Source organism: Hippichthys cyanospilos, chromosome 8 (assembly GCF_059441005.1).
Source record: "Hippichthys cyanospilos isolate Australia breed blue-spotted pipefish chromosome 8, RoL_Hcya_1.0, whole genome shotgun sequence".
NCBI lineage: Eukaryota > Metazoa > Chordata > Actinopteri > Syngnathiformes > Syngnathidae > Hippichthys > Hippichthys cyanospilos.
The window spans coordinates 8,550,163-8,568,569 of NC_142376.1; the positions used below are offsets into that span (position 1 = coordinate 8,550,163).

Below are 18,407 nucleotides of genomic sequence, written 5' to 3' on the forward strand. Positions count from 1 at the left end.
ATAAAAACAGGCCTGCACACCCCTTTTTTTTCATTGCGATGATGATCGAATTTGGAAATTGAGTTTCACTGTTTTATCTAAACTTTTACTAGGTAATAATTGATGGTTATGGTCACAATGCCTTGATGCACTGTAGTACTTTGTTATTTGCATTGGCATACTACCTAACATTGTCCAGTGTCACATACTGATTTGACTAGAAAATGTGATGTCTCATATGAGACTTCGATTAAACACACTCCTTTTCCTGTTTTGGATTGTAAAAGGTAAAAAGTGTGTCCTCAGGTTGAATGAAGCAGGGAGAATCTACTGTTCCTGTAACGCTCCGCCCACATTTGCTTTACCGAGTTACACATCCTTGTTGCATTTGCATAAGAGTAGTGAGGACATCTGAAAAAGTGAGAAGTGCACTTTTGGGACCTAACAAACATTAATGGGCAGTGGAATTTAGCATTTGAAACCAGGAGAGTGTTTTTTTTTTGGGGAATCTTTCCATCAATGCCATCGTACACAGTGACCATTGCTACTGGGAGCCAGTGGTTTGCAGGGACAGATGACTACATCTACATAACGCTGGTGGGCACAGAGAGTTGCAGTGATAGGACTCTGCTGGACAAACCTCTGTACAATGATTTTGAGAGAGGAGCGGTAAGTGAGTCCACACAAAGATTGCTGAGAAAAATATACTTTGGGTATGTGATACAGTACACCATTCTGATGTTAAAAGAGGAAGATGCAATGGAAAAGACAGTGATGACATTTTAACCGACCTATTGCACACCTTGTCCAAGTAATGGCTTCTTTATAGAGTCAAACTCAGTAAAGATAGCACAACTGTTCTGGAATTAAGCACTATGACAAAATAACACGCTAACACGAAACACTATTAGAATGCTTGAAGGATTTATCTTTCGAAAAGTGGTCTCAAATTAGGGTAATGTGATAGGAATAAGTTTGTCTAGAACAGCAATAAAATAACCCAAGTGCGTCAAATTTCCCCAAAAATAAATGATGTCAATCCATGTTTTATTGCAGTTACACACGTAGGGTAACCCGCCAGCATCGCCCCCCCCCAACACCCACACTATTTGAGATGGACTGGTCTAATGTAATGTTTACTGGATGCTGCGACAGGATCAGTATTTCTTTTTTTTTTTCAAATTAAGAGCAAATTAATTGGAATATGAGGCAAATCGATGGGTTAGCACGTACACCTCACAGTTCAAAGTCCCAAGTTCAATTCCAGCTCGCTCCAGGCTTTCTGTGTGAAATTTGCATGATCTCCCCGAGCCTTCGTGTGTTTCTCCGGGATAGTCCAGCTTCCTTCCACATTCCAAAAACATGCATGCTAGGTGTACTGGACACTCTAAATTCTCCATAGGTGTGATTGGGTGCGAGAATAGTTGTTCCTCCTTGTGTGCCAAGCAATTGGCTGCCAACCAGTTCAGGATGTAGCAAACCAGCGACCCTAGTGAGATTAAGCGACTGTAGAAAACGAATGTATGGATAATTGGAACATGAAAACACTCGTTGCTAATTTTTCTTATGGTATGGTTTTACTACATTAAGTTTTTCATAGATGCAGTGTACATTGTCAATAGTGATGCAAATTTGACGTTACATGACGTTACACAAGTTATCTTTTGGAGTTACTGAATAAAATATGCCTAGAGATACCACGACTAAAAGTAGTTCTAAAGTTGAATCACTCCCCCTGGGGTTATATAATAGAAAAAAAATGTTGAGAACCACTGCTTTAGCGAACAGATGATGCAAGAAGTGGATTTCTTCCCAGGTGGATTCCTACCTGGTGAGGGTGGACGAGAATCTGGGCGAGCTTGTGTTGGTCAAGATGGAGAAGAGGAAGTACTGGGTGCAAGACGACTGGTACTGCAGCTACATCTCTGTAAAGACTCCCGGCGGAGACAATGTGGAGTTCCCGTGCTATCGCTGGCTTGTGGACGACAAAGAAGTGGTGCTACGGGATGGCCGAGGTCAGTGTCAATAAACTGCAGGGGTTAGATATCCTCATCAGTCCATCCCTTTGCATCTCTTTGGCTTGTTAGCTCGCCTGCCTCAGGATGATAAGACGAGTCTGGTCAAGCAGCACAGGCAAAACGAGCTGGAAATGAGGCGGAAAGTCTACAGGTATTCTTTATCTGACATTGAAGTTTCTTACTGAGCTCTCGTCATTATTAACAGAAATCTTGAAACTTGTAGATGGATGGAGTGGCAGCCCGGCTTCCCTATGAGCATTGATGCAAACAGGCATCAGGACTTGCCCCGGGACATCCAGTTTGATAGTGAGAAGGGGGTGGATTTCGTACTTAACTACAGCAAAGCGTATGTATTGCCCCCGATTGCTTATTTGTAAACCTCAACTGCGCGGTATTAGGAGCTGTGTGCGATAATTGTGACTGTGGTTCTCTATAAAATGGAGAGACAGTGTATGTATCTTGCAGGAAAACCTTTTCAGTTCAAGTCAAAATGTTTGGAAAGACCGTCAAGTTCAAATGAGCTTGAACGCATTAGGAGGTCAAGAAATTAAGGCTTCTAACATTTGAAAATGCACAGATGTGAACTGGAGACCATTTCAGTTCCTAAAACATCTTCCACGTCATCAAGCTGACTAAAAGTATGAAATTTGCAAAGCATGGGCAACAGATGCCAACATTGAAGATTTTTTCCACTTTTTATGACTATTCACGATTTAAAAAAAAAAAAAAGAATTAGAATTAGTGAGTGTTTCCACACTTTCGACTTAAGCCATTCACTACCACTATCTATAGCCATTTCTATAGATAGAAAAAAAAAAATTCTTTAAGTTGGCAGTGAATGTATTAACCTTCTGTTGATATCTTTTGTTGCATAACAAACAGAGAATTGATTAAAAAATTTGCTTTTTCAGAATCGAAAACCTGTTTGTGAACCACTTCATGCACATGTTCCAGACGTCCTGGAGCGATTTTGCCGATTTTGAGAGGATCTTTTTGAGGATCAAAAACACAATTTCAGGTCAGCCACGGATTCGTCTTTTGAGTTATTTGTATTTTCTTTCACATTTTATATATTGATGACTTCACTTCATGTTTGTTTGATAGTTCACCTTTCACTCAATTTCACTTCAGAGTACGTGATGCAACACTGGAAAGAGGATTTCATGTTCGGCTACCAGTTCCTGAACGGCTGCAATCCTGTCGTCATCCAAAAGCTCACCAAACTTCCAGACAAGTTTCCCGTCACTAACGAGATGGTTGCTGTCAGCCTGGAGAGAGAGTTGTCTCTGGAAGAGGAAGTGAAGGTAGACTTACCACAGTCATTGCAATTTATCTTGCGATATCACAGACATCCCCAGTGCCAAGGTGTTCCCCAAGGTTCAGTTCTTTGCCTCTTTTCTGTTCCATGTTTCCCTTTTGGACAGCTAATTCCGTTATGGTTTGGGTCATTTAAAATTGTAACAGAAGTATAATCCATGAATCGACCGATACGTGTCCGACTTCAATCATTGCTCCAGGCAGGTAACATCTACATGGTGGACTACGAAGTGTTGGATGGCATCAGACCAAACTGTACAGATCCGTGTACCGTGCAGTACTTGGCAGCTCCCCTCTGTCTTCTTTACAAGAATACACAGAACAAGATCCTGCCGATAGCCATCCAGGTATGGTAATATATGAAGTCTTACACCACTTTTACAATCATTTCCCAACTAGTAAAGTTATACTAAATAACAGAGTACTGATACTTTGTTATTGTATTTAGGTTGATTTTTAGGTATCTGTACGTGAGCAATTTTCTGATGATTATTTACTTTTATTCTCTATATTTGTACTTTATACAATTCTTAATTTTGTCAAAGGAGGGTCATTGCTTTTTTTTGGAAAAATATATATTTTTTGCATTATATTCTATTGAGAAAAAAAAATCGTTTCAAAAACTTTTGTAATAGCTTCCTTTGATCCTTTAAATTACAATTCCTATAATTACAACTCCTTAAATTACATCTGGTGAGCAAAACTAATAATTTTGACTCGTCTTTACAGAACTTTTTTACTTATAGTCTTTTCTTAGAAACAATTCTAAAAACTTCTCACCAATGGGTTTAGAGCTGGCAAGCAACATTTTAGCAACTTTTTTTAAGCTAAACTATGCAAACATCCATCTTTGTCTTTCCTTTGTGTGTGAATTTAAATATATACTGTATTTTCTGCACTATTAAAACTGTTTTCAAATGTAGGATGCACCACATTATAAGTCACATGGAATAGAAGCTAAAGTAGTGACTGGGGTTGTGTTATGCATCCACTTGATGGAGCTGCACTATAGGGAATGTCAACAAAACTATCAGTTAAGTCAGTTAAACAATCACAAATTAAGAATAAAGAAGATTTGTGGAAAGTACTATCTGAAGAATGTGAAAAAATACCTCTCTATTACATTAAAAACTGTTTATATTAATGCCATGACAAATTAAGAGTTTAAAATAACATTATTATTCAATTAAATATTAAACATTTTTTTTCTTTTTTTAATCAAAATGAAACCAAAATCCTGAAAATATGATGTATTGGTGATTTAAAAACGGTTTCTGGATTTAGTTTATAAAAATCACAATTTCTTTTACAAAAACTCACAAGTTTTGCACCTTGTCCCCGTATAAATTGATTAAAAATTGGTGCATATCAAAATCTCAAGTAGCGTTTTATAACAATTTTAATTGTAAAAAAATACATTTATACCTGAAATTCAGAAGTAAAAATAGAAGACATTTACATGATGATTAAGTTATTTTATATTTTTGTTCCCCCAAAATGGTGCACGCTCAGCTTTTGAGGGAATTGAAGGCTTTTAGTTGCACCTTATAGTGTGAAAAATACTAAAATACTATATACTGTATCTCTCTCTCTCTCTCTCTCTCTCTCTCTCTCTCTCTATATATATATATATATATATATATATATATATATATATATATATATATATATATATATATATATATCTATATATCTATATATATATATATATATATATATATATATATATATATATATATATATAGATATATATAACTATCTATCTATCTATCTATATATATATATATATATATATATATATATATATATATATATATATATATAACTATATATCTATCTATCTATCTATCTATCTATCTATCTATCTATCTATCTATCTATATATATATATATATATATATATATATATATATATATATATATATATATATATATATATATATATATATATATATATATATATACAACATGAGATCTTGATATATTTTAACTCTTTCCCTTCAAAATATTACATGGCAGGAAATCAAAAATCGACAACGTTACAGCAATATGAATGCTGCTAAGTTGAAATCCCTAATATATATCTATATCTATCTATCTATCTATCTATCTATCTATCTATCTATCTATCTATCTATCTATCTATCTATCTATATATATATATATATATATATATATATATATATATATATATATATATATATATATATATATATATATATATATATATATATATATATATATTAACCTGCGATCTTGATATATTTTAACTCTTTCCCTTCAAAATATTACATGGCATAAAATCAAAAATCGACGTTACAGCAATATGAATGCTGCTAAGTTGAAATCCCTAATTTTGAGAAAAATGTGTTTTGCCATCATTCACTGGTGAATTCTGTTTTGAACCTTTTGTTTGTAGGGGAATGAAAGTCAAGAACTAAAGTAGGTTGTTCTTGTAGAAATTCCGAAATGGACATGTCTATCAATAAATCAAAACTATGCAGATTTTGGAATCAAAAGATACCTTTCTCGTCTCTGCTTGTCTCCCAGTTGTCTCAGACTCCAGGCAAGGACAACCCCATCTTCTTGCCCACGGACAGTCAGTACGACTGGCTCCTGGCAAAGATCTGGGTTCGCTCGGCCGACTTCCAGCATCACCAGACAGTCACGCACCTGCTCAGGACGCATCTGATCTCAGAGATGTTCGCCATCGCTATGTTCAGGCAGCTCCCCGCCGTTCACCCCGTCTTTAAGGTCAGACCCTCATCGATGAATCTATCAGTGAGTGGAAAGATGACAAGCCGGTGTCCTATGTGCTCCTCAACAGCTACTCATTCCACACGTCCGTTTCACCATCGCTATTAACACCAAAGCCAGAGAGCAGCTCATCTGTGAGTGTGGCATCTTTGACAAGGTAAGTCTATGTGGGGAGCATCTTCAGTGAACCTGTTTTGGGGTTATGGGAAAAAAGTGCAGAGAATTCACTTGATATCACTTAATATCAATATCATATGATATTGATATTGATATCAATATCAATATCATATTCTTTCACTCGAATAAAAACAAACTACTGGAAACGACTGCTCATCCATGTACTTGTAATATGTACTTGATTTTCAAATGTGTTTCCTCCGGCCGACAAGGCGAACGCCACAGGCGGAGGTGGTCACATGCAGCTGGTCAGCAAGGCCACGAAATCCCTGACCTTCAGGTCTCTCTGCTTCCCCGACATGATCAAATCTCGTGGAGTGGACAGCAAGCAGGAGCTGCCAACCTACTTCTACAGAGACGATGGCTACAAGGTGTGGGAAGCCACCAAGAGGTGAGGCCTGTTTTGAGGGTTGGGGTTTTAAGTTTTGATTTCAAGCAGGGATTACGGTTTGTCATTGGGGGTTTTAGACAGGCTAGGCTTTCAATGTAGGGTTTGAATCCTTATTAATTATTTAGACAATTTTTGACACACTTTTGCTCGTGTGATGACTAAATGGTCATACCATGTTGAAATTTGATATGTTGTCATCATCGGGTGAAATTTCAGCTACCTAGTGTCTTTTCTCATTGCTTTCCCTTTGGTGTGAAATGCCATTGTGTATATACCAAAGAGCTAGACATAAATTCTGCACAAGGGTTAATTGGGTTGGGTTTATTAAAGTTTTAATCATGTGTTTCACTTTTAAGCTTCGAGTTAGGGCTTCAAACTTGACTATTCATGTAAGCTCCTTTACACACTTGATTGCGTCTTTTTTTTTTTTTTGCAGCTTTGTTTCGGACATAGTCACTATTTACTACAGCAGCAACGAGAAGGTGCAGGGAGATGAGGAAATCCAGGCTTTTGTTAAAGACGTGTGCACCTTCGGCATGCAGGACTTTGAGTCTTGTGGTAAGTAAACCGAAATCTAATGTCAACATAAAAAATGCACGGAAGGAACAAACGAGGTCAGGTGTTGAGAAACGAGCCTTCCTTTATTTGGTCACGGTGTCTGATTGCGTCTCAGAAGCTTACGTCATCACGGGGATTTGCCAATTGTTTGCAGAGTTCCCCAAGGCACTGAAATCTCGCGAGGAGCTAATTGAGTACTTGACCGTCATCGTGTTCACTGCATCGGCTCAACACGCAGCAGTCAACTTTGGACAAGTACGTACAACATATGTGCGTTTCAAATGTTAATGTATTTTCCCAACTGTCAACCCGTTGTGACTGTATCAAGTACGACTGGTGTTCCTGGATTCCCAACGCTCCGTCCACCATGCGGAAGCCTCCGCCCACGCAGAAGGGTTTGGCTGATATCACCTTGATCATCGAAAGCCTCCCGGATCGAGGACGTTCCAGCTGGCACCTGGGAGCTGTCTGGGCCCTCAGCCAATACCAGGACAATGAGGTGGGCCTTTAAATGATGTACAGTATACAACATCTACAAGAGAGGAAATGAGATTTCTTGCAAGAAAGAAATGCAACCACACAGCAAGTCAGTTATGCTCTTCCAGAATGTGCATGAATTCGTCCGTTATTACCATTTTGCATGAGAAGGGTTAAAAAAAAAATGTGTCGTTGTAAACTTTCCTCTTGCAGCTCTATTTGGGAATGTACCCCGATGAGCACTTCATCGAGAAGCCAGTGAAGGAGGCCATGGAGAAATTCAGGAAGAGCCTGGCGGAGATCAGCAGCACCATCAAGTCGAGGAACCAGGGAAAGAAACTGCCCTACTACAATATGTCCCCCGATAAGATACCCAACAGTGTCGCTGTTTGAGGGACATGTCAGTTTTTTGCTTATTTTCATAAATGAAAACAATAAAATGACACGTTTACTTATACTTAACAGCTTTTGGGCTTCTGTGTGGAAGTGTGGTAAGCAAGCTGTATATGAATAATTATGGAATTAGCTTTTCAATATTGTAATATTAAAGTGACTAAAGTTTATTTTCATCCAGTACACCAATATTAGACCGCTTGGAGAAAAAAAGAACAAACTTGATAACCTCTTACGCTGATATTTGAATTCTGTTCATGGTGGCGGCTCTTGGAGAGCAATTTTTTATGGTGGTACTGTATGTTCTGTAAAATATTTAACTACTACTGCTGAATTGTTAGTCAGCTTCTTCAGAAGACAGTTGCACACTAAAAATGTACGCTAGGTGGCAGCATTGCTTCCAAGTTAAACTGCGCAACAGGAGTTTGATACACTCCTTCTGTTACCTATTTTGAGATGGATATTTATTACAAGTGCTTTACGAATGAACGGAGGTTTGAAAGGGGACAGATGATGAGTAAAAATGGCTTTAGACATGGCGGAACAGAATTGGTTTGAATCTACTGCACTGCATATGTGATTTGGGAAGCTTCTGTGATAGACCAAGGAAGGACAAGACAAGATAAAACTGAGTTTTTTTTCTGTATCTGGTCTGAAATGGCGGTGCAAAACGACAGAATTGGACTGCACTGGACGTGACAAGATAACACTGCATTTATCTGTATGTGACCTGAAATGGCGGTGCTACACCCTGTAAGGAAGCTAACGCAACAGTTGCAACTGTGACACTAGAATGAACGTCACAAGCAAAAACCGAATCATATCTGTATATGGTCTAAAATGATTGTGCTTCCTCCTAGCGACGTAAGAAGTTGCAACTATGACAAGGAATGCAGTGTTACCCCCAGTGAGGAATGGACACAACAAGTCTGACTATGACAGGATGGGAAATTCTCTAAACTGGACACAAAAGGCTGGAACAGACTTGATTTGATGCAACTTCCAAAAAGATGCGACTATAACTGGATGGGGAAGAACCAGACTGAACGGGTCAAGACAGGATGGACTGGGACTGGATTCGATCTTTAGATGGACTGGGGAAGCAAGGCGATACCAGATAGGGACGTAACAAGTCGCAGTATGACAGGATGGAGAAATCCGTGAACTGAAAAAATACTGAAAGACTGAAAAATGACTTGAAAATAAGGAACCATGGGATAGGATTGGATAGGCCTGGATTATCTAGTTAGTACATATGACAGAATAAAACTAGATTACACTCTGTGAAAAAGTAACGCAACAAGTAGTAAATAAAAGACAGGATTGGACTGGACTAGTGAAGTAGTGCTGTAGGACAGGATAGGACTGGGACGCCAGTGCTCCACTGACGAATGACTACAAAATAAGGAACCATGCGGCATGACTCGATAGGACAGGATTATCTAAATTTGCTAGGATAAAACTAGATTACGCTCTTTGAGGGAGGAACACAAACAGGACAGGATGCGGCAGGATCGGATAGGACCGGAAGGGAGTGGACAGGACAGAACTGGACTTTTTGTAGCATTTTTTTTCTGTGACATTGTAAATTATAATATAAAACATGTGCCTTAAAATAAACTTCTTAAAATAAGATTAAAATAAGATTCTTACTGGAGTATTTAAGGAGGGGCTAGGGAGGAGACTATAAATGCAGTGCAATGCCCTCTTCTTCTCACTTCATATTTCAAAGACTTTGTCTATTAGAGTTTTTCAATTTTCCTGACAGCAATGGCGTACACATACATTGTAAGTGTGGCCACCGGGACACAAGGCAGGTCGGGGACCGATAACTACATCGCTGTAACACTGGTGGGCACCGAGGGCTGCAGCCAGAAGACTCGACTGGACAAACCTCAACACGATGACTTTGAGAGGGGATCGGTAAGAGACATTTTCCTACGCGATTCTTCAGATGATCAGGGAAAACAAAGGCAACAAAGTCGCTGTAAGAAAACATCTGCAGCTGTCTTAGATTAACACGTCGCATTCCAAAATATTGCCTGAAGAAGTTATGCAAACAGCACCACATTCACGTCCTGCGCTTCATTTCTGATGACAAAACAGCTTAACCCTTGTGGAGTATTTTGATCATTTTTGGGTCATTTTCTTACACCAAAGGACTTAGTGATAAGTGATAAGATAACTAAATCTTCGTGCCATGTTGAAGTTTGACATTGTCACCATTTTCGTGAAATTTCAGCTCCCTAGTGCCTTTTTCAGTTCTTTCCTTATTGATTTGAAATGTTTTGGATGTAAAAATCAAAGGATTGGCCCAAATACTGCACTCGTAAAATTTTACCTTGCTTACCTCTTTCAGTGCCATGGACGATAATTTTCATCGTGTAAAATACTTAGTAGGGCTGCACAATTCATCGAATTTTAATTGCGATCTTGATATTGGCTGCCACGATTAATTAAGCTGATCATTTGCGATATTATTTAAAAAGTCAAGCACTTTTTAAAATTACAAGTCATATCAAGCATTTTGCCATCTTACCACTAGGGGGTATTGTTTCCCAACAGTCAATTGAGATCCATTTTAAAAAGTGCGATTGACAAATAAACTGAAATAAATTTGTTTTGAAGTGACGGAAAATGACATTTTGACGGCTAATTGATTAAAATTAGCTTAAAAGTAAATAACGGTTTTAGTTCTAAGTAGGCTTATTTTTTTCATTGGTTTGCACCCAGCAACTAAGTTAGCTGTGTTGCCCTGTGTGCCAAGTTTTTGCCTTGTTTTGTGCCATGTTTTATCATTATTATTTGTAAGTATCAAGCCTGGAAGCCTTGTTTATATACTACTTGTAAAAAAAAAAAGGCAATAAATTGACATGTTGATGAATAACATGATGAATAATCGTGATTAATAAACAGGATTTCAATAATGACCAAAATAATCGTGATTATTATTTTGGCCATAATCGTGCAAACCCTAATACTTAGGCTGTGTGCCAGTGACAAGGCTAAAACTACAACTACTTTTTTTTTTTTTAATGAATGGATAGATGACACTCGTGGCTAACTTTTAATACATCAGTTACAGTGTAATTTTTATTTTTTTTCGTGGAAAGTCATCTTGCAAGACAAAATTCAGGACAAAAACTGTGAACAATATTGAAAACAGTACAGCTTTTTCAAAAAGTAAAAATGTTGACTTTTGACAGGTAAAAACAAGATCATACATAGATCATATTATGCACTGGTTTTACTTTAGCGCTTGATGGTGCTTGAGAATTTTGTAATCTTATCGGTCTGGGAAAAAAAAGGAGTGTCTGACCTTATTTGTCCTGCGTAACAGGACACTAGATCTCCACCCTGAAGGAAGGAGCTCTTTAAACTTTGGAACTACTCTTGGAGTGATCTCTCTTGGCACATTTCATTTAGAAAGTCCAGAAGATAGACCACATCTGTTTTATTTCCAACTTAGTTCCGGCTTCCACCTCTCGTTACCTGTCAGGTTCATGATTTATTTTTGTGAACACATCTCTACTATGATCCCAAAAGAGGACACTTTAAATTGAATATTTTTCTTTGGACAAATACTTATTTATAATCATTTGTTTTTAAGAACAGATCTGACACTTTATATTGATTATTTTGGGGGGATAAATATCTATTAATAATCAAGTGAATGATTTATTTTTGTGAAGATATCTCTACTGTAATCCCAAAACAGGTATGGCAGTTTATTTGTGGAAACATTAATTAATAATTACCAATGTTATTTCTTTTTGATACCAGATTGTTTCTATGACCCAAAAGAGGACATTTTAGATTGATTATTTTTTTGTGGCCCAATACAACTTACGTTTATTTAATAAATCAGACACTGATGACATGTTTTAAGTCTTTTTTTTTATACCCCAAAACAATATGCACAAGTTAAGGAGTACTTGGCTGAAACGATATTTCACTAAAAAAAAGTTGATAATCACTTTCTACAATTTACACACTGAGAGTGCCAAAACATTTGAGCACATCGCGCGTAAAGGTGAAACCGATGACACGCGTCTTTGCCCGCAGGTGGATTCCTACCCAGTCCAGGTGGAGGACAAGCTAGGTGAAATTTTGTTGGTCAAACTGGAGAAGAAAATACACTTGGCAAAGGACGACTGGTACTGCAGATACGTGTCAGTGAGGACTCCAGGCGGAGACAATGTGGAGTTCCCGTGTTACCGCTGGCTGGTAGATGACAAAGAAATGGTCCTACGGGATGGCCGAGGTATTGTCATATTTTATAAAGGACAAGATATTCATTTCAATTGCTCATTCAGCATCTCTGGTTTGTTAGCTCGCCTGCCTCAGGATGATGAAATCGGCTTGTTGAAGCAGCACAGACAAGAAGAGCTGAAAATGAGACAGAACACCTACAGGTGTGCTTCATTTGACTTTATACTATTAATGGGCACGGGAAACTAACCGATTTTTCCCACTTTAGATGGATGGAGTGGCAGCCCGGGTTTCCTATGAGCATAGATGGAAAAAGACACCAAGATTTGCCCCGGGATGTCCAGTTTGACAGCGAGAAAGAAGTGGATTTTGTATTAAATTACAGGAAAGCGTATGTATTGTGTAGCCTGGAATATCCTTGAGCAACTATAATCCGTATGTTCTAATTCTTGTGTTGTGGCTTACTTTGATTTTGGAAAATAGATAATCAAGCATTTTAGTAGTCGAACAAAAAAAAAACAACCATATATATATATATATATATATATATATATATATATATATATATATATATATATATATATATATATATATATATATATATAATTATTCATTATAAGCATGAATTTGATTTTTTTTTTTCCCAGAATCAAAAATCTGCTCTTGAACCACTTCCTGCACATGTTCCAGTCATCCTGGGACGACTTTGCCCATTTTAAGAAGATCTTTTTGAAGATCCAAAATCCAACTTCAGGTCAAATTTATACTATTGATCATTTTACATCATATTTGTTTGATGGTTCACCTTTCACTTGAATTACTAACTTCAGAGTATGTGATGCAACACTGGAAAGAGGATTTCATGTTCGGCTACCAGTTCCTGAACGGCTGCAATCCTGTCCTCATCCGCAAGATCAACAAACTTCCTGAAAAGTTACCAGTCACCAATGAAATGGTTGCTTCCAGCCTGGAGAGGGAGTTGACTCTCCAACAGGAAGTCAAGGTAGACTTGCTTACTTAAATGAAAGTATTAGATTGAAAGTACTGGTTTTCCTGCTTGAATCATCGTTCCAGGCAGGTAACATCTACATGGTGGATTATGAAGTGTTGGATGGCATTAAAGCAAACGACACAGACCCGAGGACCCCGCAATACATGACAGCTCCCATCTGTCTCCTGTACAAGAACACCCAGAACGAGATCGTGCCCATAGCCATTCAGGTACGGCGCTATCGGTTATGTGCAAACCTTGTTCTACTTTCACAATATTTTCCCTTGTCGCCTTACAGTTGGGTCAGACTCCCGGTGAGGACAATCCAATCTTCCTGCCCACAGACAGCGAATACGATTGGCTCTTAGCAAAGATGTGGGTGCGCTCATCCGATTTCCAGCACCATCAGACGGTCACGCACCTGCTCAGAACGCATCTGATCTCAGAGATGTTTGCCATTGCTATGTTCAGGCAGCTCCCCGCGGTCCACCCCGTCTTTAAGGTAAAAACTCTGGTTCATTAGACTGAACGAAGGGATGAGAAGTAGCAAACGACGCGCTCCTTTGCAGCTTCTTATTCCACATGTGCGTTTCACCATCGCTATTAACACCAAGGCCAGAGAGCAACTCATCTGTCAACGTGGTCTCTTTGATAAGGTAAGTGCAGAGGGTGAGGCCAACGGGGTGGGCGGGCATCACTCGTAACCAGTGTTTTTCAACCACTGTCTTCTGTGAGAGATAGTCAGGTGCACCGTAGGAAATTATCCATCTACCGTATTTTTCAGACTACAAGATGCACCTTTTTTCTCATGATTTGAGCCCTGCGGCTTATAGTCCAGTGCGTCTTATGATTTGTTTTGTTTTTTTTTGTTTTTTTTTTTGCTAGCCACCAGGGAGCGATCCACCTGGGAAACAAATGTGTGTTCAATGGGTCAACCATGAAACAAAAAACACATGAAACAAACTTAAAAGATGTGAATAGTTAGCATTTCAAAGTAGGGTTTTAAATCAAAGTTGGAGTTTCAATATAGGGTTGGATTTCAAATTAGGGCGTTAAACTGTGATTGAGTTTTCAAAGTAGGATTTCAAACTAGAGTTTCAAATTAGGGTTTTCAAGTCTGCGGTCTGTTATTTAATTTTTTTCTCTCAAGGCAAATGCAACCGGTGGAGGTGGTCATGTGCAGCTGATTCAGAAGACCATGAAGACCCTGACCTTCCGGTCCCTCTGCTTCCCCGATATGATCAAATCTCGTGGCGTGGACAGCAAGGAGGAGCTGCCCGCCTACTTCTACCGAGATGACGGCTACAAAGTGTGGGAGGCCACCAAGAGGTGAAGACTGTTTTGAGCAACAAAAAGAATTTTTTGGTTCTCCGTTCTTGACTTGGATCTTCCTTTTTGTAGTTTTATTTCGGATGTGATCCGCACTTACTACAGCAGCGATGAGAAGGTGCAGGGAGATGAGGAAATCCAGGCCTTCGTTAAAGATGTGCGGGATTATGGTATGAAAGACTTCAACGACTGTGGTGGGTATCCCTGACGCACTACTGATATATCATAAACAATACGCTAGCTTATTGAATTTTTGTGTCTTCCTGTGTAGAATTCCCAAGATCGCTTGAATCCCATGAGGAACTGATCGAATATTTAACCATCATCGTATTCAATGCTTCAGCCCAACATGCAGCCGTCAACTTTGGACAAGTATAGTATAGATTTGTGATAGCTATTAAAAAAAATTGTTGTCGGGTGTTCTAGACTGATACATTTAACTCATTTTACTGACTTATAACCCAGTAAGAATGAATCTTTGACGTCTCTAGCCGTCATTGGCAGTGAATGAGGTAATGATTATTTATTTTACTGAATGCAATCCTTAACACGTTCAATGAATGTGAACTAAATGAATCATAAATTGAACATTTGACTAAATTATTTGTCCTTATATTGATATCGATTATCTCCAGCTTCGTTACGACACGAATCACCATCTTCTTGCTTTAACATCACGTGGTGCAGCGCAGGCAGTTTGACGCGAACAGAAAATAAGAACAATTACCTAAAAGCGGCTGAAGAGGGAGGCAAAATAACATAAACACAACCAACCCCACAGGTCATGACAGTTGTTGATGCCGTAAAGCATATATAGTATAGCGTAAATCGTCAAAAAATAATTCCTGAGACCCAGTCTTTTTATGTTTTGTTGGAGCTGTCACAAATATCAGGACATTGACATTGACATTGAAATTTTCTTTTCACTTCCAAAGTACGATTGGTATTCCTGGATTCCCAACGCCCCGTCCACCATGCGAAAGCCCCCGCCCGATCAAAAGGGTTTGGCAAATCCCGCACTGATCATGGACAGCCTCCCTGATCGAGGACGCTCCAGCTGGCACCTGGGGGCCGTCTGGGCCCTCAGCCAGTATCAGAAGAATGAGGTACGACATCCGTCTTGACAAGTCTGCACTCGAGAAAGCCGCCTCCACTTGCACGCTGTGCTTTCCGTCTTCCAGCTCTTCTTGGGAACATACCGAGACGAGCACTTCCTGGATAAGTCGGTGAAAGCTTCCATGGAGACTTTCCGGGAGAATCTGACAGAGATCAGCAGCAGCATCAAGAGGCGGAATGAGGGACAGAAAATGCCCTACCACAACATGTCCCCCGATAAGATACCCAACAGTGTCGCTGTTTAAACACAGGAATCTCCAAATTTTTACTATCCAAATAGGGAAATTGTGAGCTAACTGTAGTAACGTTTTGAACTTCCAAGCTAGCATCCAGGAATCCATGGTGTATCTAGCAGCAAATTCGCTCAATGGCTTAGGTCCTAAATACCGTATTCCTACGTGTACAAGTCAATTTTTTTCCCTCATTTTCAACCCCCATATGGGGGGGTCGACTTATACCTGCATAACTCAAAACCAGACCAATTTTCTGTTTGAATCACATTAATACAAATGTGAAATAAGTCAAGTCATTTACAAGGCTTAAAATGATTATTTACATGTCTAATTCGATATAGTATGCATCCGTTTCGTCAAGGGCCGCCTTATTGCGTCTTTGTTGTCAACGAGGCTGATCATTTTTCCGGCGGACTTTGACTCATTATGAAAAGGAAAATATGGCTTGACTTGTCTGTTCATGACAAAAATGCAGGAGCACGGCATAGCACACGTGGATGTCAGCAGGCGGGGGGAGATAGACAAATTCGTATTCATCTGTCAAAAAAAACAAGTATTGAAGCTTCAAATAGTTTTATTGTAACATAAAGTCAACATTTGTCTGCGCGCGCGCACATATTGCCTCACACTTTTCGTTTCTGCCCCCCCAACAACCACAACGGTATGTTATTCGCTATATGATGGAAGGAATAGGTCTAAAAGTACAGCAATTTTGTCCTTTAATAACACACACAGGGTGTTTTATTCGGACAGCCATGATATGCGTAACCACTTGTCAGGGGTAGACTTGTACTCACGTTTTTGTAAAATTCACTCAAATTGAAGTAAAGAGGGTCGACATGAGGTGACTTGTACGCGGAGAATTACGGAACAAACCCTGAGTTGAAAGCAAACATGCTGCATGCATGCTTTTTTAAAATTCTTTACTTTGCCTCAACATGTAATAAAAGTGTTCTGATTTTTTTGCATATAAATCTTGTATTTTGTCTTTTTGTGTAAGGTTTTATACATGAAAAAAATGATCACTTAAAATAAGACCTTTTGCCTCAAAATTACCTTGAAGAGTAAACCCTTTTTTTTTTTCAAACCACTATTTCTTGAGTTTATTTTCTTGGAAAAACGACTATGTATTGTAAGGTTTTTTTGTCAAAATAAATAATCATAACCACCATGTATTGTAAGGCTTTTCTTTACTAAGGCTTTTTTTAATGATAAAACAAACATGTAAGGCTTTTTTTTTTCTCACATAAAACGTTTAGTAGGGTTTATCACAAAAATAACCTTAAAACAAACCTTGACCGTGTTCAGTGAGGTTTTTTTCATGAAATAAAGAACTATCTTTACTAAGGTTTTTCATGAAAAAAATGTCCATGTATGGCTTTTTTTTTTGTGAAACAACCTGACCATGTATAGTAAGGCTTGTACAGTACAGACCATGTACAGTATTAAAAAAAATACCGCTAATTCATTTTTTTTTAAAATGAAAAACGACCATGTACAGTTTAGGAAGCCTTTTTATGCATTAAAAATGACCATGTATAGTAATTTTTTAAAAAATGATCATGTTTAGCAATTTTTTTCATCAAAAAATAATGTATACTAAAGAATTATTTTGTGAAATAAAAATGACCGTGCTTCCAATTTAGTAAGGCCTTTTTTCACAGTAAAAATTACCATGAATATTAAAGCTTTTTTTTTTTTACCATAAATCAAGCATGCATGTTAAAACTTTTTTGAAAAAAATGACTCGTAAGCTATTTTTGATTAAAAAAAAAAAAAAAAAAAAACTACATTTGTGTTAAATAAATAAAAACCAAAACACCAACTATATAATATAGTAAGGCTTTTTTTCTCAAAAAAAAACTTTTTTCAAATAAAAAAACCCCAACAACTATATAATATAGTAAGTCTTTTTTTTTAATCTCTGAAAAAAAGCCATGTTTATTAAGGCTTTTTTTCGTGAAATAAAAACTTTCAGTAGTTTTTTTTTTGCAAAATAAACACTTATAATGATAGTTTTTAACAATTTTCTTCCCCACGCAAGAAAACAACCATGTATATTAAAGCTTTTTTTCAGAAATAAAAATACCATGTTTAGTAAGACTTTTTGTCACGAAAAAACTACCATGTATATTAAGGGTTTTATCTCTCTCAAAAACGACATGTATCATGAAAATAGAACATATTTAGTGAGGCTTTTTTCACGATAAACCGCGCTGCGTTGGGAATGACAATTGAAAAAAGACCATGTAGCGTCTGGCTTTTTAACATTTTTGCCAAAAAACAATCAAGTATAGTAAGGCTTATGTATTTTTATCAGAAAAAAAATAGGACCAATGTATATTCAGGCTTTTTTGCGTAAAACACCCATGCACAGTAAGCTTCAGTAAGAATTATGAACTTAACTAGTTTTAGGTAAAACTACATAAAAACAGCTCCTCACGATTGAAAACAAACGG

At 37.9% G+C, this 18,407-nt stretch overlaps 2 protein-coding genes across 2 annotated transcripts; both read left to right on the top strand.

Annotated features, from left to right (window-relative positions):
- The first annotated feature begins 395 nt into the window (after positions 1-395).
- On the top strand, positions 396-8,131 carry LOC148420051 (polyunsaturated fatty acid 5-lipoxygenase-like). Its single transcript, XM_088421416.1, has 14 exons — positions 396-648; positions 1,796-1,994; positions 2,067-2,148; positions 2,221-2,343; positions 2,909-3,015; positions 3,129-3,301; positions 3,515-3,661; positions 5,865-6,068; positions 6,142-6,228; positions 6,461-6,639; positions 7,076-7,197; positions 7,352-7,452; positions 7,526-7,696; positions 7,888-8,131. The coding sequence occupies exons 1-14, from the start codon at positions 499-501 to the stop codon at positions 8,065-8,067; spliced, it is 2,025 nt and encodes a 674-aa protein (XP_088277542.1). The 5' UTR covers positions 396-498; the 3' UTR covers positions 8,068-8,131.
- Positions 8,132-9,745: 1,614 nt separating this feature from the next.
- On the top strand, positions 9,746-16,909 carry LOC148420052 (polyunsaturated fatty acid 5-lipoxygenase-like). Its single transcript, XM_088421459.1, has 14 exons — positions 9,746-9,990; positions 12,133-12,331; positions 12,401-12,482; positions 12,548-12,670; positions 12,927-13,033; positions 13,110-13,282; positions 13,354-13,500; positions 13,569-13,772; positions 13,840-13,926; positions 14,421-14,599; positions 14,672-14,793; positions 14,871-14,971; positions 15,535-15,705; positions 15,781-16,909. Exons 1-14 carry the CDS (start codon positions 9,838-9,840, stop codon positions 15,958-15,960), a joined length of 2,028 nt encoding a protein of 675 aa, XP_088277585.1. The 5' UTR covers positions 9,746-9,837; the 3' UTR covers positions 15,961-16,909.
- The last annotated feature ends 1,498 nt before the right edge of the window (positions 16,910-18,407 follow it).